General features: G+C 52.6%; 1 protein-coding gene across 2 annotated transcripts in view; it reads left to right on the top strand.

Moving 5' to 3' along the window:
* Positions 1-26,381, top strand: part of LOC140403255 (tetratricopeptide repeat protein 39A-like) — a 94,794-nt gene that overhangs the window by 27,489 nt on the left and 40,924 nt on the right. The window contains exons 1-4 of one of the 2 annotated variants that reach the window (XM_072491026.1): positions 8,280-8,329; positions 9,505-9,609; positions 20,736-20,867; positions 24,474-24,550. In XM_072491026.1, the coding sequence (XP_072347127.1) occupies positions 8,295-8,329; positions 9,505-9,609; positions 20,736-20,867; positions 24,474-24,550 (349 nt within the window). In that variant the 5' untranslated portion in view covers positions 8,280-8,294. Of the gene's footprint in view, positions 1-8,279; positions 8,330-9,504; positions 9,610-20,735; positions 20,868-24,473; positions 24,551-26,381 lie in introns of those variants that run through there. The other variant, XM_072491027.1, reaches the window with a different exon arrangement.

Raw genomic sequence — 26,381 nt, forward strand, 5'->3', positions numbered from 1 at the left:
CCCCCTGGGTTGCTGCTGCTACTGACCGACCTTCCTCTAATGCTCCGCGAGATAGTCTAGGAACGGTTGCCACCGCCTGTAGAACCCCTGTGCAGACCCTCTCAAGGCGAACTTTATCCTCTCCAGCTTGATGAACCCAGCCATGTCGTTTATCCATGCCTCGCTGGGGGGCTTCGCCTCCTTCCACATTAGCAAGATCCTTCACCAGGCTACTAGGGACGCAAAGGCCAGAATACCGGCCTCTTTCGCCTCCTGCACTCCCGGTTCGTCCACTACTCCAAATATTGCTAGCCCCCAGCTTGGCTTGACCCAGACTTTCACCACCTGAGATATTGCTCCCGCCACTCCTCTCCAGAACCGCTCCAGTGCCGGGCATGACCAAAACATATGGACATGGTTCACCGGGCTCCCTGAGCACCTTCCACATCTGTCCTCTACCCCAAAGAACCTACTCAACCTCGCCCCCGTCAAGTGCGCTCTGTGGACCACCTTAAATTGTATCAGGCTGAGCCTGGCACACGAGGAGGAGGAATTAACCCTACCTAGGGCATCAGCCCATAACCCCTCCTCAATCTCCTCCCATTTACCCTTCAGCTCCTCTACCAGTGCTTCCCCCTCTTCTTTCATCTCCTGGTATATTGCCGACACCTTGCCCTCCCCGACCCATACACCCGAGATCACCCTGTCTTGAATTTCCTGTGCTGGGAGCAACGGGAACTCCCTCACCTGCCACCTCACAAACGCCCTCACCTGCATGTATCTAAAAGCATTTCCTGGGGGTAACACAAACTTCTCCTCCAGTGCCCCTAGGCTCGCAAACGTCCCATCAATGAACAGGTCCCCCATTCTTCTAATCCCCGCCCGATGCCAGCTCTGAAACCCTCCGTCCAAGCTCCCCGGGACAAACCGGTGGTTACCCCTGATCGGGGACCACACCGAAGCTCCCATCGCACCCCTGTGCCGTCTCCACTGGCCCCAGATCCTTAGCGTTGCCGCCACCACTGGGCTCGTAGTATACTTTGACGGCGAGAGCGGCAGCGGTGCCGTCACCAACGCCCCCAGGCTCGTTCCTTTACAGGACGCCATCTCCACCCTCTTCCATGCCGCCCCCTCTCCCTCCATCACCCACTTGCGGATCATCGCCACATTTGCTGCCCAGTAGTAGCTCCCTAGGTTCGGCAGCGCCAACTCTCCTCGGTCCCTACTGCGTTCCCGAAACCCTCTCCTTACTCTCGGGGTCCTATTCGCCCACACAAACCCCATAATACTCCTACCTACTCTCTTAAAAAAGGCCTTGGTGATCACGATGGGGAGGCACTGAAACACAAAAAGAAACCTCGGGAGGACCACCATTTTGACCGACTGCGCTCTACCCGCTAGCGAGAGCGGTAACATGTCCCATCTTTTGAAGTCCTCCTCCATTTGCTCCACCAACCTCGTCAGATTCAGTTTATGTAGGGTCCCCCAACTCCTGGCTATCTGGATCCCCAGATACCGAAAGCTCCCCTCCGCCCTCCTCAGCGGTAGATCGTCTATCCCCCTTTCTTGGTCCCCTGCCTGTACTACAAAAAGCTCACTCTTCCCTACATTGAGCTTATAGCCCGAAAAATCCCCAAACTCCCTTAGAGTCTGCATGACCTCCACCATCCCCTCCATTGGATCCGCCACGTACAGCAACAGGTCATCCGCGTATAGCGACACCCGATGCTCTTCTCCCCCTCGGACCACCCCCCTCCATTTCCTAGACTCCCTCAATGACATGGCCAAGGGTTCGATCGCCAATGCAAACAACAGGGGGGACAGGGGGCACCCCTGCCTCGTCCCTCGGTACAGCCGAAAGTACTCCGACCTCCGCCGGTTCGTCACTACACTCGCCACCGGGGCTCTGTAAAGGAGCTTAACCCAACTGATAAACCCTCCCCCGAACCCAAACCTACGCAGCACTTCCCAGAGGTACTCCCACTCTACTCAGTCAAAGGCCTTCTCCGCGTCCATAGCTGCCACTATCTCCGCCTCTCCCTCCTCCGATGGCATCATTATCACGTTTAAGAGCCGCCGCACATTGGTGTTTAGTTGCCTGCCCTTTACAAATCCCGTCTGGTCCTCATGGATTACCCCTGGGACACAGTCCTCGATCCTCATAGCCAGCACTTTTGCCAGCAACTTAGCATCCACGTTGAGGAGCGAGATCGGCCTGTACGATCCACATTGCAGTGGGTCCTTGTCCCGCTTTAGGATCAAAGAAATTGTCGCCTCCGACATTGTCGGGGGCAGGGTCCCTTCCTCCCTTGCCTCATTAAAGGTCCTCACTAGTAGCGGGGCCAACAGGTCTACGTACTTCCTGTAGAACTCCACCGGGAACCCGTCTGGTCCCGGGGCCTTCCCCGCCTGCATGCTCCCCAAACCCTTGCTCAGCTCCTCCAACCCAATTGGTGCCCCCAAACCAGCCCCCTCTTGCTCCTCCACCCTCGGGAATCTCAGTTGGTCTAGGAATCGTCTCATCCCCTCTTCCCCCGCTGGGGGCTGGGATCTGTACAGTTCCTCATAGAAGGCCTTGAATGCCTCGTTTATTTTCGTCGCACTCCACACCGTGACTCCCCTTCCATCCTTGACTCCCCCTATTTCCCTCGCTGCCATCCTCTTACGGAGCTGGTGTGCCAGCATCCGACACGCCTTCTCCCCATACTCGTAGGCCGCCCCCTGCGTCTTCCTCCACTGTGCCTTCCCTGTGGTCAACAGATCAAACTCCGTCTGGAGACGTCGTCTTTCCCCAAGTAATCCCTCCTCCGGGGCCTCTGCGTATCTCCTGTCCACTCGGTTTGTTCTCACTGGAACGAAGGAGGTTGAGGGGCGACCTGATAGAGGTCTACAAAATTATGAGGGGCATAGACAGAGTGGATTGTCAGAGGCTTTTCCCCGGGGTAGAGGGGTCAATTACTAGGGGGCATAGGTTTAAGGTGAGAGGTGCAAGGTTTAGAGTAGATGTACGAGGCAAGTTTTTTACGCAGAGGGTAGTGGGTGCCTGGAACTCGCAGCCGGAGGAGGTGGTGGAAGCAGGGACGATAGTGACATTTAAGGGGCATCTTGACAAATACATGAATAGGATGGGAATAGAGGGATACGGACCCAGGAAGTGTAGAAGATTGTAGTTTAGTCGGGCAGCATGGTCGGCACGGGCTTGGAGGGCCGAAGGGCCTGTTCCTGTGCTGTACATTTCTTTGTTCTTTGTTCTTAAAATCTCCCCCACTAACCTCTCCCTTTCCATGCCCTCTGTCTTCTCCCTATGAGCCCTGATGGAGATTAGCTCTCCCCTGATCACCGTCTTCAGCGCCTCCCATATCATCACCACCCGCACCTCCCCGTTGTCGTTGGCCTCCAAGTACCTTTCGATGCACCCCCTCACCTTCCCACACACCACCTCATCTGCCAGCAGTCCCACATCCAGCCGCCACAGCGGGCGTTGGTCCCTCTCCTCTCCCAGCTCCAGTTCCACCCAGTGCGGGGCGTGATCCGAAACGGCTATGGAGCGCCCTGCCCAGAACAAAAAAATCTATCCGGGAGTAGGCTTTGTGCACGTGGGAGAAAAAAGAAAATTCCCTGGCCTGCGGCCTGGCAAACCTCCACGGGTCCACTCCCCCCATCTGATCCATAAACCCCCTAAGCACCCTGGCTGCCGCCGGCCTCTTTCCAGTCCTTGATTTGGAGCGGTCCAGTGCTGGATCCGACACTGTATTGAAGTCCCCTCCCATTATCAGGCCACCTACCTCCAGGTCCGGAATGCGCCCCAACATGTGCTTCATGAATCCGGCATCATCCCAGTTCGGGGCGTATACATTTACCAACACCACCCACGTACCCTGCAACTTACCGCTCACCATCACATATCGACCTCCGTTATCCACTACGATATTCTTGGCCTCAAATGTCACCCGCTTCCCCACCAATATTGCCACCTCTCTATTCTTCGCGTCCAGCCCCGAATGGAATACCTGTCCTACACATCCCTTTCTTAACCTGACCTGGTCCGCCACCTTCAAATGTGTCTCTTGGAGCATGACCACGTCTGCCTTCAGTCCCTTTAAGTGCGCGAACACTCGAGCCCTCTTCACCAGCCCGTTCAGGCCCCTCACATTCCACATTATCAGCCGGATTGGAGGGGCTGCCCCCCCCCCCCCCCCCCCCTAGCCATCTCCTTTTCTAGGACAGTCCCGTGTCCGTGCCACCCTTACCCTCCAGTCCCCCAGCCGGGAGACCCCCGCCCCGACCACCTCTTCTGTGTCCCATTCCCTTTCGGCCAGTGCAGCAGCAACCCTTTCCCCCCTCTCCTCCTCCCCGCTAGACCCGTGTCTAGCTCTTTTGCTCCCCCATATCACTCCCATAAGTCAGCTGACACCTGCTGACCCCGGCTTCCCCCGCCGTCCCATTGACCTCCCCGTGTGGGAATCTCCCAATCAGTGTGCGTTCCTCCATTCCCCGTCCCGCCTTTCTTCACTAACGCGGGAAAAACCCCGCGCTTTCCTAAGCCTACCCCGCCCCCTCTGGCGCAGCTCCTGTCGCGGCCTTGTCTCTCTCCCCCAGCCCATGTAACATTTCCTGCGTGTGATTGACCCCCTATATACAACAACCATCAAACATCAAACATCCCCCCCCACCCTCACAAACCCTCAGTTTGAGTCCAACTTTTCGGTTTGAATAAAGGTCCACGCCTCTTCAGGCGTTTCGAAATAATGGTGCTGATCCTTGTGTGTGACCCACAGTCGCGCTGGCTGCAACATTCCAAATTTCACTCCTTTCCGGTGCAGCACCGCCTTGGCCCGGTTGAAACCCGCTCTCCGCTTTGCAACCTCCGTGCTCCAGTCCGGGTATATTCGGATCTCCGCATTGTCCCACTTGCTGCTCCGCTCCTTCTTGGCCCATTTCAGGACCCTCTCTCTGTCTGTGAACCGGTGAAATCTCACCACCATCGCCCTTGGCGGCTCGTTTGCCTTGGGCCTCCTCGCCAGCACCCGGTGTGCCCCGTCCAGCTCCAGCGGCCTCGAAGGGGCCTCCGCGCCCATCATCGCCTCGAGCATCGTGCTCGCGTATGCCCCGGCATTGGCCCCCTCCGCTCCTTCAGGGAGATCCAGGATCCGCAGGTTCTTTCTCCTCGACCTGTTCTCCAAGTCTTCGAGTCTTCCCGCCCACCTCTTGTGCAGCGCCTTGTGCTCCTCCACTCTCACCGCCAGGCCCAAGATCTTGTCCTCATTCTCACTGACTCTTTTCTGTACCTCCTGGATCTTTACCTCGTGGGCCTTCTGGGTCATCCCTAGTCCTTCAATCGCCGACAACATAGGCGCCAGCATCTCCTTCCGCAGCTCCTCAAAGCAGCGCTTGATGAATTCCTGCAGCTCCGGCCCGCACTCCACTTTGTCCCCAGCCGCCGCCATTTTGCTTTTCTTCCCTCGCTTCTCCCGCTGCTCCAATGCCGCTTTTTTGGCCGTTTCACTTCTGGTCCGGTCCATAAAAGTTGAAGGGGGACCTCGCTCTTCCCTTCCCCACGGGTCGTATTCAAAAAAATTTCCGTTGGGGCTCCTCTAAAGAGCCTGAAAGTCCGTGATAGCGGGAGCTGCCGAATCCGCATAGCCGCAACCGGAAGTCTCAACTGGATAAAAAGTTGATTTACTAACAGGAAACAAAGGGGAATGGTCAATGGCTGCCCTTGCAATTGGAAAGTTGTGTCAAGTGGTGTTCCACAGGGCTCGGTGTTGGGACCCTGACTGTTTGTGTTATATATTAACGATTTGGATGTGAACGGGGGGGGGCACGATTGGGAAATTTGCAAATGACACGAAGATTGGCCAAGTGGTGGACAGTGTGGAGGATAGCTACAATCTCCAGAATGTTCTAGATGGATTGGTGGAGTGGGCGATAAAGTGGCAGATGGAATTTAACACAGAGAAGTGCGAGGTCAGGCATTTAGGGAGGTTAAACAGTAATAGGGAGTACACAATAAATGGGAATGTACTAAGAGGGGTAGATAGGAGAGATCTTGGCGTACAGGTACACAGGTCCCTAAAGACAGCAGTTCAAGTCGACAAGGTTGTAAAGGAATCATATGGAATGCTCTCCTTCATTGGCAGAGATATGGGGCTGGGTTCTCCGTAAACCCGCACCAAAATCACGTTTGGCGCAGGGGGCGGAGAATCAACTTTCCCGATGGAATCGAGGCTGGGCCACTCTAGCGATTCTCCGGGCCCCGAATATCCACGCGTTTGCGATTTACTCTGCGCGACTTGGGGGGCCCATTGCCAGAGGCCTGCCCAGCGATACGCCGCTCCCGACCGACCGAGTTCCCGACGGCGTGGAACTAACATGGACTCAGTCCGTGGCCGTCCTGGTAGGGGGGGTGGGGAATCGGGCGCCGGGGAGGGGTGGGGGGGGCCTTATGGGCAGCCGGGGCACAGATCGGGCCGGTCCGATGCAGGGGTGCATGGCTGATCGGGGGGGGACCTACGTTACGGAGCTGCCTCCGCGGTCCGAGTCCGCCATGGCGCTCGCGCGGCCGCTGGAAGCTGCCGCCAGGCGCATGTGCGGACTCGAAACCGGAAGTGCGGGGGCCGTATCCGCAGCCAAAGCTGCGTGAATTACTCCAGGTCCCTGCTAGCCCCCTGAAGGTAAGTGAAGCGGTCAATCTTTTTTTGAGGAAACTCGGGAGTGCAACACCAGCGTTTTTACGCCGGCCTGGGGACATAGCCCCATTTGGGAGCGTCCAGCCCTCAGAATATATAAGTAAGGATATAATGTTGCAATTGTACAAAACACTGGTGAGGCCACAACTGGAGTATTGTGTGCAGTTCTGGTCACCACATTACAGGAAAGGCGTTATTGGTCTGGAGAGAGTGCAGAGGAGGTTTGCAAGAATGTTGCCAGGGCTAGAAAAGTGTAGCTACGAGGAGAGGTGGATAGGTTGGGGTTAATTTCCTTGGAAGAAGGCTGAGGGGTGACTTAATTGAAGTTTACAAAATTATGAGGGGAAGAGATAGGGTGGACAGGACAAAATTGTTTCCCTTGGTGGAGAATTCTAGAACCAGGGACAGATTCAAGGCAGAAGGTATAGAAGGTTTCTATGCAGAGACCCTAAACTCTTTTCAAATTTAGAGTACTCGATTCTTTTTTTCCAATTAAGGGGCAATTTTAGCTTGGCCAATTCACCTACCCTGCGCATCTTTTGGGCTGTGGGGTGAGACCCACAAAGACATGGGGAGAATGGAGAATGGACTCTTTTTGTAAAAAAAGTACCAGGATCTGCACCTTACGGTGCAGGGCTATGGACCGGGTGCATGGAGGTGGCACTAGGAAGGGCACCTGGGTGTCCTCGAGCTGGCATGAACAAGTTGGGCCAAATGGCCTCCTTATGTGCTGTAACTTTTCTATGGTTCTATCTTTGGACTGTGGGAAGAAACCGGAGCACCCGGAGGAAACCCACGCAGACACGGGGAGAACGCGCAGACTCTGCACAGTGACCCGAGGCCGGAATCACACCCGGGTCCCTGGCGCTGTGAGGCAGCGGTGCTAACCGCTGTGCCGCCCGTAACCTTCGACACAGTGACACCCACTGAACCGCAGCTTACACTGGACCAGTACGGTAGCATTGTGGATAGCACAATTGCTTCACAGCTCCAGGGTCCCAGGTTCGATTCCGGCTTGGGTCACTGTCTGTGCGGAGTCTGCACATCCTCCCCTTGTGTGCGTGGGTTTCCTCCGGGTGCTCCGGTTTCCTCCCACAGTCCAAAGATGTGCAGGTTAGCTGGATTGGCCATGATAAATTGCCCTTAGTGTCCAAAATTTCCCTTAGTGCTGTGTGGGGTTACTGGGTTATGGGGATCGGGTGGAGGTGTTGACCTTGGCTGGGGTGCTCTTTCCAAAAGCCGGTGCAGACTCGATGGGCCGAATGGCCTCCTTCTGCACTGTAAATTCTATGAATTAAAAATTCAGGAGTAGCTCATTTTTCGAAGTTTAAAAAAAAAAGGATATCTAGGTGAAAACAGGGAGCCTAAAGTTTGAACAGGAGAACAAATAAGATAGTCGCTAGGTAACGCCAAATATAACTTTTGAAAGCTCGTCGAGGGAAGGCGATCGATAGGCTAGTGGGTCGGAGTCCAGCAGTTGGAGATAGTATCAGAGCCGAGAGTGGTTAGAATGTGGGACACTGCACCACACAGACCAGCTGAGGCGACCAGCAATGATACCTTCAAAGGGAAGCGGGAAATGTTCACAAAGAGGAAAGGAATGTGCCAGTCGGGTGAGATACGTGAATGTGGACGGAGGCCGATTTGGAGCCCAAATGCCGGTATAGCCTTGTTGGGCTGCATGGCTTGTTTCTGCCCTGTTGTATTGTGGGTATTGACCGCCAGGTTGCTGGTCATTTGCCTCCCGGAGCCAATTATCTTTTTACAAAGCGAGGGGTAATGGTTGGGCCACATGGTGTGGGACTGGATTCGCCTGGAGGCCTGAGCAACATTGAACGGACCGACTTAGGAAAGTGAGGGATGGGGTAAGACCAGCAGGCCCTATAAGGCAGCCATTGCCGTGCCGATGGTCAATCTACGAGTACTGTCGACGAGACCCCCTCAGCCACGCGATGTCCTGTCAGGCAATGAAATATTTTTGAAGCGTAGTCACTGTAACATCGGAAACGTGGCGGCCAATTTGCCCAATCAGGATCTCACAAGAAAAGAGCAATGCAATAATGACGGGCTCATCTGTCGGTAAAGGGATAAATATTGGCCAGGACACCGGGGAAAACTTCCCTTCTCGTCCTCAAATTTTTCTTTGCGCCCACACGGGTGGGCAGACGGGGCCTCGGTTTGACATCTCTTCCGAGAGATGGCACCCCTGACAGGGCTGGGCTCCCTCAGTGCTGCGCTGGGACTGTTGGCCTAGACTCTGGGTTCAAGTCTCTGGAGTGGATCTCGAACCCGCAGCCTGCCGACTCAGGTGAGGGAATGCTACAACTGAGCGGTGGCTGACAGCCAATGGCTGGAGGGGCAAGCTTCACCCATCATCACGTGCCCCAGGAACCCCCTAGAAGGCTTAGCTCCAAATAACGTTTCTATTTCCTCAATTGTTCTCACTATTGGTTCTTTTTATTCTTATGTCACATTCAAGCCTCTCTCGTGAAGACAGTTAGTGTTGATTTCTCCTTCAGCTGTGGGTTGGAGCGATCACAATATTCACGGTGTTGGGAGGCGGGAGGGAACCATTTTCTGAAAGTATGGTTTTGATAGGGGACTTTCACTGCTGCTATGAATGCTGGGATAGCCACACCTCCATAGTTTGCTTCTTTTTCTTCACTCGTTACCCCCAGATTCCGCCCTGGAAAATTAGTGCCGCTGACATTATGAGTACGAGGACCCTGGTGATTAAGGGATTGCATCCCAGCGAGGGATCGGGAGCGGGGAGAAGAATAATAATGAAATATATTCTGATTCTTTTCTTTCCCACCCCCCAATTCATTTTGTGCAGTTCCTCGAGTGTGGACCTGAAGGTGTCTCTGGATGAGTGTATGTCAGCCATGGACATGTTTCTCAACAACCAATTCAGTGAGAGCCTGGAGGTGCTGAAGCCAAGGTAAACTTTCCAAACTTGGAGCATCAAGTGAGGGGCCTTTGTACATCGCCCATTATCCTGAATTTATGCTCTTAATCTGGAGGAGTGCTGGAAGAGTCAGAGGAGCTGTTCTTGAGTCTTATCAGCATGTTTAGGTGGTTCTATTTGATATGAAGGATCCACATAGCTCTGACAGGACAGATGTGCCTAGGCCCGAAACTCTGGAACTCTCTCCCAGCACCTCCCCGCCCCTTTCCTCCATGAAGACGCTCTTCAACACATATCCCGTTGACCAAGAATTTGGCCATTTGTCCTAATATCTCCCCATGTCTCGGTGTCACGCTTTGTTCTATAATGCTCCTACAAAGCACCTCTGAAATTTTATCAGGCTTGAGGTGATATATAAATATAAAATGTTGTTGTTAAACATCAATTTTTGTTAAGTTAAAAATTAATTGTTCCAGTCACTTCTGGCTCCTACGCTGGAAGATCGATTGCCTCGATGCTTAAACCAATTTTGCTCATTTTATCATCGGGAACAGCTGCTGGAAGCTTCTAGATGTTAGATTCTGAACAGTAATTAGCTTAATGTCTTTACACCAGAGAAGAAAGATGGTTCCTACTTCATATTGTGCGTGCACACGTGGGTGTGTGCATGTGCATGTGTGTGTGCGTGTGTGGGAGAAGGAGAACATGTGTATGTGGGTTAGGGAGAGTATGTGTGTGTGAGAGTGTGTGTATGTGAGTGAGAGAGTATATGTGTGTGTGTGAGAGTGTATGTGTGTGAGACAGAGAGTGTGTGTGTGAGAGAGAGTGTGTGTGTGTGAGAGAGAGGGAGAGTGTGTGTGTTTGTGTGTATGTGTGTGTGAGAGAGAGTGTGTGAGTTTGTGTGTATGTGTGTGTGAGAGAGTGTGTGTGTGTGTGTGAGAGAGAGAGAGTGTGTGTGTGAGAGAGTGTGTGTGAGAGGGAGTGTATGTGCGTGAGAGAGTGTGTGTGTGAAAGAATGTGTGTGTGTGAAAGAGAGTGTGTGAGAGAGAGTGTGTGTGTGAGAGTGTGTGTGAGAGAGTGTGTGTGTGAGAGTGTGTGTGTGTGAGTGTGTGTGTGTGAGAGTGTGTGTGTGTGAGAGAGTGTGTGTGTGTGAGAGAGTGTGTGTGTGAGAGAGTGTGTGTGAGAGTGTGTGTATGAGAGTGTGTGTGTGTGAGAGTGTATGTGTGTGTGTGAGGGGGAGTGTGTGTGTGTGAAAGAGTGTGTGTGTGAAAGAGTGTGTGTGTGAAAGAGAGTGTGTGTGAGAGAGAGAGTGTGTGTGAGAGAGTGTGTGTGAGAGAGAGTGTGTGAGAGTGTGTGTGAGAGAGAGTGTGTGTGAGAGTGTGTGTGAGAGAGAGTGTGTGTGTGAGAGTGTGTGTGTGAGAGTGTGTGTGTGAGTGTGTGTGTGTGCGTTTGAGTGTGTGCGTGAGAGTGTGCGTGAGAGTGTGTGTGCGTGTGTGTGTTTGTGAGAGTGTGCGTGAGAGAGTGTGTGCGTTTGAGTGTGTGCGTGAGAGTGTGCGTGAGAGAGTGTGTGTGTGAGTGTGTGCGTTTGAGTGTGTGCGTGAGAGTGTGCGTGAGAGAGTGTGTGCGTTTGTGAGAGAGATAGAGAGTGTGTGTGTGAGAGAGATTGTGTGCGTGCGTGAGAGCGTGTGCGTGAGAGCGTGTGCGTGAGAGCGTGTGCGTGAGAGAGAGTGTGTGCATGAGAGAGTGTACGTGTGTGTGTTTGTGAGAGAGATAGAGAGTGTGTGTGTGAGAGAGAGAGGGAGAGTGTGCGAGTGTGAGAGGGAGAGAGAGAGTGTGCGAGTATGAGAGAGTTGGAATATGTGTGTGTGTGTGTTGTAGCTGGGGGGGGTTGGAATGGGTGTGTGTGTGTTGTAGCTGGGGGGGGGGTTGGAATGCGTGTGTGTGTGTGTTGTAGCTGGGGGGGGGTTGGAATGGGTGTGTGTGTGTGTTGTAGCTGGGGGGGGGGGGGGTTGGAATGGGTGTGTGCTTGTGCAAATCCGGGGAAGTTTGATTTTGCCTGGTATTTCTTTCTGAAATTCTTCCAGAATGTAAGAACATAAGGAGCTGGACTTGGCCATTCGGCCCCACATTCAGTAAGACCAAAAGATTTGGTGAGCTGTGATGCTCACACAGGAAGCCTCGGCCTTGCACGAGTGTCTTCCGGCAGGATTCAGGATTTTCCGGGAAAGACAGAGGGTGGGGAAAAATCGACAAGAAGGCAAACAAATCTGAAAGCTAGTCGGTGCTTTGATGGAGCTGTCTTGGGCGATGGTACATAGTGTGCTGAAGTGGACTCGAGTTTACTCACAAGCTGGTTCCCTGACCTTGAGTAAACCATCCCTCCTGACTCCTGTGTCAACAGCAGTTTAATTGTCGCTTCTCCTGTCGATTCAGATCCTATCAGCGGCAAGTGAGGTCGGAGATTAACTGTTTCGATCAAAGCAGGAGCTTGCAACTGTCATTGGCGTTTATCATCAGAGGGGGTTTAAATGGTTTATGGGGATTAAATTGCGAGAGAGGGTTGTGTGAAGCTGGCTTGATCGTATTCTCTCGAATAAAGAAGACCGAGAGGTGATCTGATTGAGGTATCCGGAATGTGAAAATGGTTCGATGAGGTGAACATAGAGAGAGGGTTTCCTCTGATGGGCAATTAGCAGTGAGAAGGTTCAGCAACAGGTTGTAAAGCAGGAAGCACTTCCAGAACCAAACACAATGGAATGCAGCGAACGAGGCAGCCAATTGCGGCACAGCAAGATCCCGAAACTAGCCAATCATTTCTGAAAGTTTAAAAAAATATAAATTTACAGAATGTGGGCATCGACCCGCCTCTTGAGCCGCTGCTGTCCATGTGGTGTAGGTGCGCGCACAGTGCTGTTAGGGAGGGAGTTCCAGGATTGTGACCCAGCCGCAGTGAAGGAACGGCCAATTTATTTCCAGGTCGGGATGGCGAGTGGCTGGGGTGGGGTGTGGGGGGGGGGGGGGGGGGGAGAACCTCCAGGTGGCGTTTGTGGCAGAAGGGTAAATATTGGGCAGTCACCCAGGAGCATCCCCCCCCCCCCCCGCCCCCGCACCTCTCCTTTGTAATAGTACCGTGGGATAATCTCTCCCCACCTGAGCGGGCAGGTGCAGCTGGAGGCTACTCACCGTCACCCATTCTGCCGCTGCCTGACATCACAGCTTCTTTGCTCAAAAACAACCCCCAATTATTTGCAATTTAACAAAACCAATATTTGCCGGAGACGTGTCACACCGACTGCCGGATGGGGGTGGGGTGTAAATTCTCTGCACCACCTTGCATTTAGCTGGCGCCTATAGAATCAAAAACCGCAGCGTAGTTGGACAAAAAAATGGATGCAGCATCGTAGAGGATGGATGACCACCAGCTCGGCCAAAGAGATTAAACAAAATGTTTCTCCAAGGGACAGAGATGGTTTGGGGGCGGCGGAGGGAATTCTGCAGAATGCGGCCTGGACCACTGAAGGCACGGCCGCTAATGGTGCAGCCAACAAGGGTCGACTTCCCAAGTGCTTCAAAAACCTACCCGTACAAACGTGCTAACACATTTATCAGTGCAGTGTATATTAATGGCAATAGCCCATGACTGGTGTGTGTGTTTTGTGCATCTGTGCGGCATGTGTGTGTGTGTGTGTGTTGTGCAAGTGTGTGTGGCACATGTTTGTGTGTGTGTGTGTGCAATATTTCCATGTGTGTGTGTTGTGCATATGTGTGGCATGTGTGTGCTGTGCATGTGTGTGGGTGCGGCACATGTGTGTGTTGTACATGTGTGTGTTGTACAGGCGTGCGACACGTGTGTGTTGTACATGTGTGTGGCACGTGTGTGTTGTACATGTCTGCGGCACGTGTGTGTGTTGTACATGTGTGTGGCATGTGTGTTGTACATGTGTGTGGCACGTGTGTGTGTTATACATGTGTGTGGCACGTGTGCATGGTGCATGTGTGCGGCAGGTGTGTGTGTTCTACATGTGTGCAGCACATGTGTGTGCTGTACATATGTGTGGCACATGTGCATTGTGCGTGTGTGCGGCACATGTGTGTCGTGTGTGTGTGCCCAGCATGTGTGTGCGGCGTGTGTGTGTGTTGTGCGTTCACTGTTGTTATGACCCCCTGGGCTAGGGCACAGTCAATTCCAGCCCCACTTGACCTGGAGTCACAGCACAATTGAATTAACCAATAATTCTTATAAAAATACCCGATATTTTTGGCCCTTGGCTGCCCAATAATTACAGTCACTAGGTTTGTAAATTTAAACCCAATTACTTTTTATTAATAACAAGAAACATAATGAAATATGCAGCAAATACAACTGGTTAAGAATTATTTATTCCCGAATTACCCGCTTTAACTTGCCCCCCCCCACCCTCCAAACACACCCACACATAAGACAGATAAACAGAGAGGGGAGGAAAGGGATAAAAATCAGAAGTAAAAGTTTCAGATTTGTTTTTCCAGCACCGTACTCCTCTTCAAACATTGCTTTCAGTTCGAGGTTTGACTCCAGATCCCTTCAATTGTTTGTAGTTTCACAAATACGGCACTCATGCGGCGGGATTCTCTGACCCCCCCGCCGGGCTGGAGAATGGCCAGGGGACGGCGTGATTCCCGCCCCCGCCAGCTGCCGAAGTCTCCAGCGCTGGGGTTTTGGAGAGGCCGTGAATTCCGCCGCGCCGGTCGGCAGCCGCTGGCAGCGCCCCCCCCCCCCCCCCCCCCCCCGCCGATTCTCCGGCCCGCGATGGGCCGAGCAGCAGCCCATTTTAGGCCGGTCCCGCCAGCGTAAATTAGACCTGGAATTTACCGGCAGGACCTGGCTCTGCGGGGGGCCTCCGGGGTCCTCGGGGGGGGGGGGGGCGTGGAGGGATCTGGCCCCGGGAGGTACCCCCACGGTGGCCTGGCCCGCGATCGGGGCCCACCGATCCGCCGCCGGGCCTGTGCCATGGAGGCACTCTTTCCCTCCACACCGGCTGCTGTGGACCTCCACCATGGCCGGTGCAGAGACGAACCCCCCCCACTGTGCATGTGCTGGGATGCCGCCAGCACACGCTGGTGCTCCCATGCATGTGCCAACTCGCGGCAGCCGGCGGAGGCCCTTCGGCGGCAGTTGGCACGGCGCCAAGCCCCTTCCGCGCCGGCTGGCGCGGCGCGAACCACTCTGCCGCCGGCCTAGCCCCTGAGGGTGCGGAGGATTCCGCACCTTCCGGGCGGCCCACCCCTCGGCGCCGGGACCGCCCACCCCGCTGGGTAGTTGAGAATCCCACCCATGGTCTTTCTGGAAAGAGGGAGCAGGTCCTGGTCTTTGTCTGCAGCCTCTAATAGTTTCCCTGGAGATTCATTCATTCAACTTCACTGCAGCTGCAGAAATACATCAACTCACAGCCTTCCCGGAGAAAACACTGAGGAGGACGGAGAAAGTCCTTGTCCCCGTGGTTACAGGAGTCAAACTGAGCTCGTTGGGACATTGAAAATCATTCCACGAGGATAGGATCCAATCACCGCATGTTACTGGGGAGAGTACAACCTTTTTGGCCAATTCATTGGCAACCGGCCAATCGATCACACTGAGTCCCACCCCAGCTCTCTCTCTCTGGGGCTGAAAAGTCGGAGGTCTCCCGTTGAAACTAGTAGGGACTCACAGAGTGTTCTCTCCTGTAACTTCTGAATTCCTCATTCCTCTTTGCAGCTTGACCTAAAGACACATGCCCATGAATCATCCATGGATCAAAAATGATAACGGCAAAATAAAAGAAAGGGGCAACAAGGGAATCAGCGGGCAGGGCCCTGGCACCGTGTACTATTATTAGAGCTAACAGTGTGAACTCATTAGCCTCTGACTTGGTGGTAAGGTGCTAACCGCTAAGCTAACGTTGGTAATCCTGCGATGTTGGGGGGTGTTGCGACCTCTGGCATGGAGGGAAACACGGTCCTCAGGACAGCTTCTAAACTCAGGAGTGGGTAATGTCCCTGTGGGAAGAATCCCCAGCCCCTTCCCATCTGTTCAACGGAAGTTGCGAGCTGCTGAGTTGGTTTGACGGGGCAGTGATGCAGCAGTTACTCACCCTTAACGTGAATTGAAGTGGGGTTTTAGGTGCAGGAGGTCATTGGCCCGTTGTGGCACAGAATGAGGCCATTCGGCCCATTGGGTTCATACCTGTTGCGACCTCCTGACACTGTTTCCTCCAGTGCTTTGAGCCTTCACGCGGCAGCCATTGTGGTACAGAGACAAAGAGAAAAGGAAAATGCCACGTTCACTACCCCCTTTTCCCCATATCTATGCTGGGTCAAAATAAGACCCGGGGACATGGCTGTACAGTTGCTAGGATTGGCCTAAACGACCCTAACTCCATTGGGGAAAAGGCAGTAAAGGGGTGGCATGTAGGCACGGTGGTTAGCACTACCGCCTCAGAGCGGCAGGAACCCGGGTTCAATTCCGGCCTGGGGTAACTGTCTGTGCGGAGTCTGCACTTTCTCCCCGTGTCTGCGTGGGTTTCCTCCGGGTGCTCCGGTTTCCCCCCGCAGTCCAAAGACGTGCAGGTTGAATGTGTTAAATTTCCCCTTAGTGTCTGAAGAAAGATGTGTAATTTAGGTTACAGGATTGGGCAGGAGAGTGGACCGAGGTAGGATGCTCTTTCGGAGGGCCGGTGCAGACCCAATGGGCCGAATGGCCTCCTTCTGCACTGTAGGGGCTCTATGATTCTATGACCTGCATTTCTTTAGTGTATGTAGAGTGGGGCTTTGTACATTAGCTCTCCGGGTACTGGCTCCAGTCTGGCGATTGGTGTTGGCATCTCGGCGTTGGCTGAGGGTGTGATTTGTCTTAGCTGTGGGATGAGCCATGGTGGAATAATCTAACCCAGAAATCACCCTCCGCTCTATCCAGCCAGTTCTAAGCAGGGGCTATCACAACCTGATGGAGCGGGGTACTTTCTAAATGGATTGAGGCTAGGTACAGTGAATGTCCCAAGAAACTTGGGGGTTAAGGTGCAGAAGTCCTTAAAATGCCAGGAACCAGGACAAAAAAAAAATCAAAAAAGCTGAATGGAATGCCAGCATTGATAGCTGGAGGATTGGAGTATAAAGACACAGGGGTTATGCTACAGCTTTACAAAACCCTGGTTAGACCCCATTTGGAGTCACTGTGAGCTGCTCTGGGCACCACACCTTAGGGAGGATACTTTGGCCTTTTGTAAGTTTCCTAAAGTGATAGCTGGTCTCCTGGGGTTAGGTTACGAGGAGCGATTACTCAAATTAGACCTGTTTTCGCTCGGATTTGTAAAATTCAAGGGTGATCTGATCGAAGTATTCAAGATATTAACAGGGTAGAAAAAGATAAACTATTTCCACTAGTTGGGGATTCTAAAACTAGGGGGCACAGTCTAAACATTAGGGCTAGATCGTTCAGGATGTGAGGAAGAACGTCTTCAGTCAAAGGGAGAGGTTTGGAACTCTCTCCCACAAACAGCAGTTGAAGCTGGAACAGTTGTTAATTTTTAATCTGAGACAGATAGACGTTTGTTAAGCAAAGATATTAAAGGGCACGGGCCAAGGCTGGTAGGGCATAATCAGCCGCGATGTCATTGAATGGCAGGACAGGCTCGAGGGGCTGAATGGCCGACCCCTGTTCCTATGTTCCTGTATACCCTGCACCTTATGTCCTGGGAGAGGGAGGGACCATTTAGGGTGGGAATAGGGGTCAATACGAAATGGGCGCAGGTGCAGCCCACAGAGCCAGTCCAGCCTGCTCCAGCATTTACTCTGATCACTGCTGATCTTGGGTTTCAACCCTACTTTCCCACCCGCTCCCCATGATCCCCTGAAAGAGCAAACCTGTCTGACCCAGCCTTAAATATGTTCAGCGTTGGCACTTGAACATGTGTCTGGGAAACCTGCTCTCACACCACCACCCCTCGTCTCCCGCAACCATGGAAACGAGCCCACGGGATCATTCTGAGCCACGGACCAGCAGGAGCGGTGACCCTCATTGAAGGGGGGGGGGGGGGGAGTGAAAGACCATAAGGAGCAGAAGAAGGCCATTCGGCCTATTTGGTGAGATCATGGCTAGTCTGATGTGATGACCCTCAACTCCACTTTCCCGGGCGGGCGGGAGGCGGCCGCACGATGGAGGGCTCCCATTCGGGAACGGCATTTGCGGGGCTTTAAGCCCGGTCCCAGGGTCCACGGAGGCGGCAAAAGCAGGAAGAAACAGTGAAGGCACAGTGAAGAAAAATGTCGAGGGTGAGCAAAAAATCGTCCGTAAAGAAAACAGCTGAAGGTCCGTCGGGGAGTGGAAAGGTCACCGCGGGGTCACCAAGGAAAATGGAGGCTGGAGCACCAGGGGAGGCCGCACTGCTTACGGCTGAAGAAATAACTAAGGTGATGGCTGCGGAATTCGAAAGGCAGTTTACAAGATACATGGAGACAATGAGGAAGGAGATGAGAGAGGTTTTGAGTGCGCTGGTGGAGGAGGTGGTTTCCCCGGTGACGACGGCGGTGGCGAGCTCAGTGGCGGAGGTGCGGGAGCAAGGGGAGGCGCTGAAGGAAGTGGAGGAGACGTTATTGCAGCACGGTGGTTAGCACTGGGACTGCGGCGCTGAGGACCCGGGTTCGAATTCCGGTCCTGGGTCACTGTCCGTGTGGAGTTTGCACATTCTCCCCGTGTCTGCGTGGGTTTCACGGAAACCGGAGTACCCAGAAGAAACCCACGCACACATAGAATAGGACACGACCAATGGACAGTCAAGACACCCAGAGGTGACACTACCACAAGGGGGAATTACACAACCCATATTTAAGGACAGGGCACACATGATCTGTCTCTTTCCACAGGCGACACTTAGAGAGAAGGACAGGGGCAGATCAGAAGCATCACACCCACCACATGGCTTAGAGCAGACTGGTTAGTTAGACTGAGTTACTATAGCAAGATTAGCAGGAGAGTCGAACTCATAGAGAACTGTGCTAATGGTTCAATAAATCACATTGAACTTACTTCAAAGTCTGGAGTATCTTTTGGTCAAAGCTGCATTGAGTTACAGCCTGTGTTATCCTAGAGTACATAACACATCAGGGGGGACCAAAGGGAAGGTAGCAACTTCCTTGCGTGCAATGTTTCGCTTGTACTTCTCCAGCCACTCCTCAAAACTAGCCAACTTCCCATCTACAACCAAGTCACCAAACCGCTCTAAACCCTCTTCCCCTCCAAGCCCCAAAGGACGAGATCACAATTGCCGGCACAAACCCATGGCTTTCACAAATTGGGGCCAACACTGACATGTCACCCAGTTTAAAATGCCGCCTGAACTGTCCCCATATTCTCAAGGTGGCCAACACCACCGGGGCTGGCAGTCCATTGCATTGGGGAAAACAGAAGGGGAGCAGTGACCAATGCTCTCAAACCGGTGCCTTTACAGTCATTCCTCTCCATTCGCCCCCTCATGGACCCTGTCCCTCAATACCACCCCCACACCGTTTCAGTATTCACCGCCCAATAGTGGTGTAACAGGTTGGGCAATGCTGATTGTCTATCCCTTTGTTAAAAAACCCTACAAACCTGTGGGGTCCTGCCCGCCAGATAAAAGAAGAGATTATCTCATTGACTCTTGCGAAGAACGATTTTGGAAGGAAAACTGGAAGGCACTGAAACAAAAATAGAAACCTTTGGGGTGGGGAGTGGTATTCATTTTGACCGACTGAACCCTCACTGCCAAAGTCAGCTGGAGGTTATCCCACTTCTTTAGATCAGCCTTCACCGTCGTAACCAGGTCCCCGAAATTTAATTTCCGTGGCGAGGCCCAATCATGGCCCCCTGGACTCCCAGGTAACGAAAATTGGACCTGGCCAAGCGAAATGGCAACTTGCCCCGGTCAACTCCCCTCCCTGGGAGATTCACCGGAAAACATGCGCTTTCCCCCCCAAGTTTAATCTATACCCCAGCTTCATTATCTCCTCGGCACGCGGGAGAGGGTCCGTTGCATATAACAACAGATCGTCCGCATACAATGGCACCCTCTGCTCCTTCCCTCCTCTCTCTATCACTCGCCACTTCGTGGATGACCTCAATGCTACTGCTAGAGGCTCAATTGCCAAGGCAAACAATAGCGGGGACAATGGGCTCCCTTTTGAAGAGCAATCGCAGTTAGTACGTAGGCTGAAACAGAAGCCAGCTTGGGCACAGAAAGATTCCACAAACAAAGGAATGATCCGGCAGATTTCACAATGGGATTGGTGGAGGCGAATACTGCCCAGGCCATCGGTGGACCTTCCAACGCTTTGAATGGTGATGTGCCATATGGTCACTTTGCATTTACATGGTGCCTTTAACATAACAAAACACCCCAAGGTGTTTCAAACAAAACGTGGCTCCAAGGCATGAATGTTTTTTTAAATCTATTCTTTTACATGATGTGGGTGACAAGGGCCAGGCCAACATTTGTTGCCCTAATTTCCTTTGAGAAGGTGTCGGGTGTCACCTGGGCAGGTCAGTTTGGTAGATTTTGGCCAGAAGGAAATTGGAGAGATCGGGATGTTGAGGGGTTCAGACAGGGAATGCCAGAGCTTGGGGTCTATGTAACTGCGTGGCTGGAGGAGGTTACAGAAATAGGGAGGGGTTAACAAGGTGTTGAAGGGATTTGAAAACCGGGATGAGGATTTTGAAGTCAATGCAGGATCGGCTGGGGAGTCAATATTTCTCAGCGACTTCAGGGGATGGTGATGATGATAGTTGGTAGGACCCGCAACTCTGATAGGGTGAACCGGACTTGGCGTGAGTCAGGAGATGGGCTGTGGAACCTTTGGATGGGCGCAAGTTCATGGAGGGTGAGAGGCGGGTCAGGAGAGCATCGACGGGAATCGGAATAGCCAGCTCTGGACGCAGAGGTGGAAACTGAGGTGAGCAAACAGATAGCGCCTTAATTTAATATATATTTGAAAGATAACGGGTGGGATTCTCCCGACGACGGAGAATTCCGCTGAACCCCTCTCATCTTATTTGGCGCTGTGCTGGAATGTCGGCTGAGGTGGTGAGCACAAGGCTTCCAATTCGGAGGCGTGGGTCCCACCAGCTCGGACATTGGGGTTCAGTAAATTGTCTCTCTTGTTTGTTTTGATAGGGTGAAGGACAGCATGTACCACGCTCTGATATACGCCACCATTTTGGAAATGCAGGCCATGATGACCTTTGAACACGATGACATCATCAGTGCCGGTCACACGATGAAAGAAGCACAGGAGATTTGCCAAAGGTACAACCCTGGTGGTGGTGGGGGGGGGGGGGGGGGGGGGGGGGGGGGTGGCGAAGTGTTGGGGGGGGTGGGGAAGCGGAATGAGTTAAGGGTCTTGGGTCCGTTGGAGGTTATTTGTTTTCGTTACGGCAGTCAAAATGGCTTCTGCCGGGGGGGGGTCAAAGGTGAAGAGATGTGCTGGTGAAAGAGGGCGATGATATGCTTGTTTGTAGAGGAAGTGAAACCCTGAATGTTGTCACATCCTCTCTTCCCCCTTCAGGCCACTTCCCCCCCAACGAGATTGGGCGTCAAGCTGCTAATTGCTAATGGCGCCTGCGAACCAGGCATCGGATGGAGGCCCAGTTGGGTCACGGCTGAGGCCAGGAGGTTTGAGGATCTCAGGGAGAACCAAGAGGTGTCCCTGGGAGTTGACGGTGTTTGATGTTGAGGGTGTGGAATGTTAGCAGGCTGGGGGTGGGGGTGGGGAGTGTGGGGGGGTGATTGCTGTCACTGAGGAGCTCGGTAGCGCTCTCTCGTTTCGTATCACAGCAGCGAGACTGCGTGTAATAAATCCAGTGGGGAATTCAGGAGATTCCTCCTTCACCAAAAGAGTGGTGAGAATGTGGAACTCGCTACCACAGGGATTTGTTGAGTGAATAGCATTGACATTCAATGGCATTACCATCGTTGAATCCCCCACAATCAACATCCTGGGGGTTACCATTGGTCAGAAACTGAACTGGACTAGCCACATTAATACTGTGGCTACCAGGGCAGGTCAGAGGCTGGGAATCCTACGGTGAGTAACTCACCTCCTGACCCCCCAAAGCCTGACCACCATCTAAAAGGCACAATACGAAGTCTTACAACACCAGGTTAAAGTCCAACAGGTTTGTTTAGATGTCACATAAAAGGCACAAGTCAGGAGTGTAATGAAATACTCTCCACTTGCCTGGATGAGTGCATCTCCAACAACACTCAAGCAACCCAACACCATCCAGGACAAAGCAGCCATGTTTGATTGTTCCCCCTTCCACAAACATTCAAACCCTCCACACCGACGCACAGTGGCAGCCGTGTGCACCGTCTACAAGATGCACTGCAGGAACTCGCCAAGTTTCCTTAGGCAGCACCTTCCAAACACACGACCACGGCCACCTAGAAGGACATGAGCAGCAGATACCTGGGAACCCCACCACCTGGAGGTTCCCCTCCAAGACACTCACCCCAGCCTGACTTGGAAATGTATCGGCCGTTCCTTCATTGTCGCTCGGACAAAATGCAGGAACTCCCTCCCTCACAGCACAGTGGGTGTACCTACACCTGAAGGTTCAAGAAGGCGGCTCACCACCACCGTTTGAAGGTCAACTAGGGATGGGCGATAAATGCCGGCCGAACCAGCGACATCCACATTAACAAATGATGCATGTCAAGGGGAAGCTGAACAAACAAGAGAGGAAAAAATGGATAGAAGGAGGTGCTGATGGAGTGAGATGGAATAGAACGGGGCAAGGTTGAGGTGGAGCATAAATACTAGCGTGGAGTATTGGGGCTAGAGGGCCTCTTTCTGTGCACTTCTGGAACATAGGTGGAATAAGCTCAAAGGCCTTTTGTATCCGAACCTCTGTAGTATTTTGAGCACAGCAATCTTGCCAGGACCTGGGGTGTAACACCTCAGTTGAGAGACCGCACCATCAGCGGTGTGGCCTCTGAATACAGCGCTGTCAAGTGTCGGCCTAGATTAGATGCTCCAGTCTCAGAATAAAAGATTGTTTTATTTTGTTTTCAGCCGTTTTGGTCGAGGCCGCTCGCCCTCGCTCCGGACTGTTCTCTCTTTTTTACGGGGAATTCCACCCGTAACATTAAATTGGACAATACGGACAGTCAGAATTTGAATGTTGTTTGCCAGTTGACATTAAAGCTGCTAAACGTGCCTCAATAACGCCACTGGCCCCTGTATTTGCCTGCAATTATTTACATACCGATAAGAATAGACTTGTTCGTCGGCCGCAATCATTTTGCCAGAATGTGACTATTGTGGGGGCGTGTCGCGGTTCAGTCAGGGAGTGTGAGTAACCGTGGCAACGTACATTTTTACATTCAGGTCATAGTCCGGACCTAGACGGTGAGGCAGAGGCTCCTGCATCCCTTCCCACACATTCACCACTGCCGCTCTCACTGTCTGCCAGGGGATTGGGAGGAGTCCTGGGGTGGGACTCGAACCCGCAGCTTGCGGCTCGGAGGCAGGGACATTAACCCACTGCGCCAAGTGACCTCCTCACAACTCGACTGTCGATAGCTGTTGTGTGATGAACGGTTACTGCCTTATCATCATGTAAGGTGATGTCCCCTTTAAGACCAGGCTTGGAACCCTGGGGACTCCGCCTCTGGCTCCGCCCATCTGGGAGCCATACATAAAGGCCTGCCTCATGGTCTGTATAGCAGTCAGCTCTCGTCCAAATCTGTAGCATAGTTATTAGCCTAATAAAGCCTTCTTTACAGTTTAATCTCTAAGCATCATTATTGAGGGTACCTCATGTTGCTTTTGCCGCGAGTGGGGCGGGAGGTAAACGGACTAACTTTTACTTCAAGGGACCGTGGGGTTGCAATGTCCTTTGTCCCCGGCACAGGCCTTCGAGGACCCCCGTCTTTTTCCGGGACGTGGTGATGCTGTGGACCCCAACGACCCCGGGTGTCCTCCGTTGCCTTCTGGAGGGTGGGGGTGGGGGTGGGGGTGGGGTGGAGGCAGTGTGCCTCCCAGCTAAAGCTGACCTCAGGAGGGCAGCCCACCGCCACCTTCTCACGGGCAATTAGGAATGGGCAGCAAACTTGGTCAGCGACCGCCACAGGCCACAATCAGATCGGCTGTGATCTGATTGAATGGTGGAACAGGATTGGGGGGGGGGGGGGGGGGGGGGGGGGATCGCCTCCTCCTGCTCCTATTTCTTTTATTTTAAGAAAATATTTTATTGAGGCATTTAGAATTTTAACATTTCAAACAAAGAGATCCAACACACCCAAAAACCCACAATAACATCCCCCCCCCCCCCCCCCCCCCCCAAAGCATAGACCCTAACTACCCATACATTAGATTCACTACCCTTGTGTGTCACTTCCATGCCACCCCCCACCGCTGACGGTCAATTTTCCTTGAAGAAGTCGATGAATGGCTGCCACCTCCGGGCGAACCCCTGTTGTGAACCCCTTATGGCGAAATTAATTTTCCGTAGTCTTAAGAAACCCTGGCCATGTCACTGAGCCAAACCCCCACATTGGAGGCTACGAGTCCCTCCATCCTAACAAAATGCATCTCCGGGCCACCATCTCCGGGATGCAGAGGCCAAAACGTCGGCCTCTCTTCTCCCCCCCCCCACCCCACTGGGCTCCCGGATATTACCACCTTCCCTTCCAGGACCTCTGACATGACATCTTCCAACTTCTTATGGTCTTGGCGTTGATGTAATATCCCGCCCGGGACCTACGGGTCGGGATCTACCAGACCGTGTCTATATCGGATTGGGATTAAAACAAAGTTCTTTACAGGGCGCGGACACCCCGGGTCCTTGTTAAATTGATGCTTTCAGGAGTGCCCAGTTTGTCCTAATCGGATGCTTGTTTCCCCAACAGGTTTCGGAAGAAATCGACTGTTGTTGGCTCGCTGTCAAGTCTTGTGAATAAGCCAGCTGGTGGCCACTTCACAGAAGGTTTGTGTTTGCGTCATCTGCAAAGGGGAGTGAAACCTTTGAGGTGACACCATTCTTTCAATCGATTGCCCCACTCATCACTAATCAAAAGCTCGCAGCCCGGTGTTTGTGGAGCACCGTTAAACATCTTAAAGCTGTCCAAAGGTGCTTTACTGGAGCTTTTGTGGGACAATAGTTGACATTGAGTCACATAAGCGGATGTCCAAAAATCAGCAAAGCTAACTCAGAGAGGTGGGTTTTAAAGGAGGGAGCGAGAATGTCGGAGGGGTTTCGGGAAGGAATTCCAGAGCTCAGGGCCCAGGGAGCTGAAGGCACGGCCGCCCACGGTGAAGCGATGACAGTTGGGGACACGCCAGAGGCAAGAATTGGAAAAAGCGCTAAATAAGGCAGTACGGCCCTTCGAGTCTGTGCTAGCTCACCGCGTCTACCTTTAACCACTCTGAATATTCTTTAGTGCGTTTGTTTGAGCACTCGGAGAGGCTTTGTAAGCCACTGGAAACCTATTTGGGGCCCAGTAAGGCTTCCAGGGATGGGAGAAGGCCATTCAGCCCCTCAAGCCTGTCCTTAGGCCTCACATTATCATGGTGGCAGTTCAACTCCATTTTCCAGGTTTTGTTCTGTCACCCTCAATACTCCAGATGTACTTGTGGGGAAGTTTTGCAAAAAACATCGGGTAGGAAGGAACAGCAGGATATATTGAGAGGGTTAGCAGAGTAGAACAAAGATCAGATGGGCCAAGTGACTCGTTTCTGATCTGTAAATGTTTGGTAGCACCCTTGCTTAATACAAATCATATAAATATTCCAATTCAATTATTCAATTAATTCCACAGGCTCAACACCTATATGGGGTGGAGCGGGGGATGGGTGGGGGTGGGGGGGTTCCGTGCTTACTGACATCACCCTTGAACAGTCCAACTTCTAATTTTTAAGGTTAGGCCCTTTCTTCTGGACCCCCCCCCCAAATCAGAGGAAATAGTTTCTCCCTGTCTATCCTTTAATTATCTTAACCATCTTAATTGGATCACCCCTTAATCCTCTGCACTGGAAGGAATAGAACATAGAACATTACAGCGCAGTACAGGCCCTTCGGCCCTCGATGTTGCGCCGACCTGTGAAACCACTCAAAAGCCCATCTACACTATTCCCTTATCGTCCATATGTCTATCCAATGACTATTTGAATACCCTTAGTGTTGGCGAGTCCATTACTGTTGCAGGCAGGGCATTCCACGCCCTTACTACTCTCTGAGTAAAGAACCTACCTCTGACATCTGTCTTATATCTATCTCCCCTCAATTTAAAGCTATGTCCCCTCATGCTAGACATCACCATCCGAGGAAAAAGGCTCTCACTATCCACCCTATCCAATCCTCTGATCATCTTGTATGCCTCAATTAAGTCACCTCTTAACCTTCTTCTCTCTAACGAAAACAGCCTCAAGTCCCTCAGCCTTTCCTCATAAGATCTTCCCTCCATACCAGGCAACATTCTGGTAAATCCCCTCTGCACCCTTTCCAATGCTTCCACATCCTTCTTATAATGCGGCGACCAGAATTGCACGCAATACTCCAAAATGAATCTCCTCACACTTTTCTGCATTAAACTCAATTTGCCACCTCTCAGCCCAGCGCTGCAGCTTATCTATGTCCCTCTGTAACTTGTAACATCCTTCCGCACTGTCCACAACTCCACCGACTTTAGTGTCATCTGCAAATTTACTCACCCATCCTTCTACGCCCTGCTCCAGGTCATTTATAAAAATGACAAACAGCAGTGGCCCCAAAACAGATCCTTGTGGTACACCACTAGTAACTGGACTCCAGTCTGAAC

This window comes from Scyliorhinus torazame, chromosome 27 (genome assembly GCF_047496885.1).
Source record: "Scyliorhinus torazame isolate Kashiwa2021f chromosome 27, sScyTor2.1, whole genome shotgun sequence".
In the NCBI taxonomy this organism is placed as follows: Eukaryota; Metazoa; Chordata; class Chondrichthyes; order Carcharhiniformes; family Scyliorhinidae; genus Scyliorhinus; species Scyliorhinus torazame.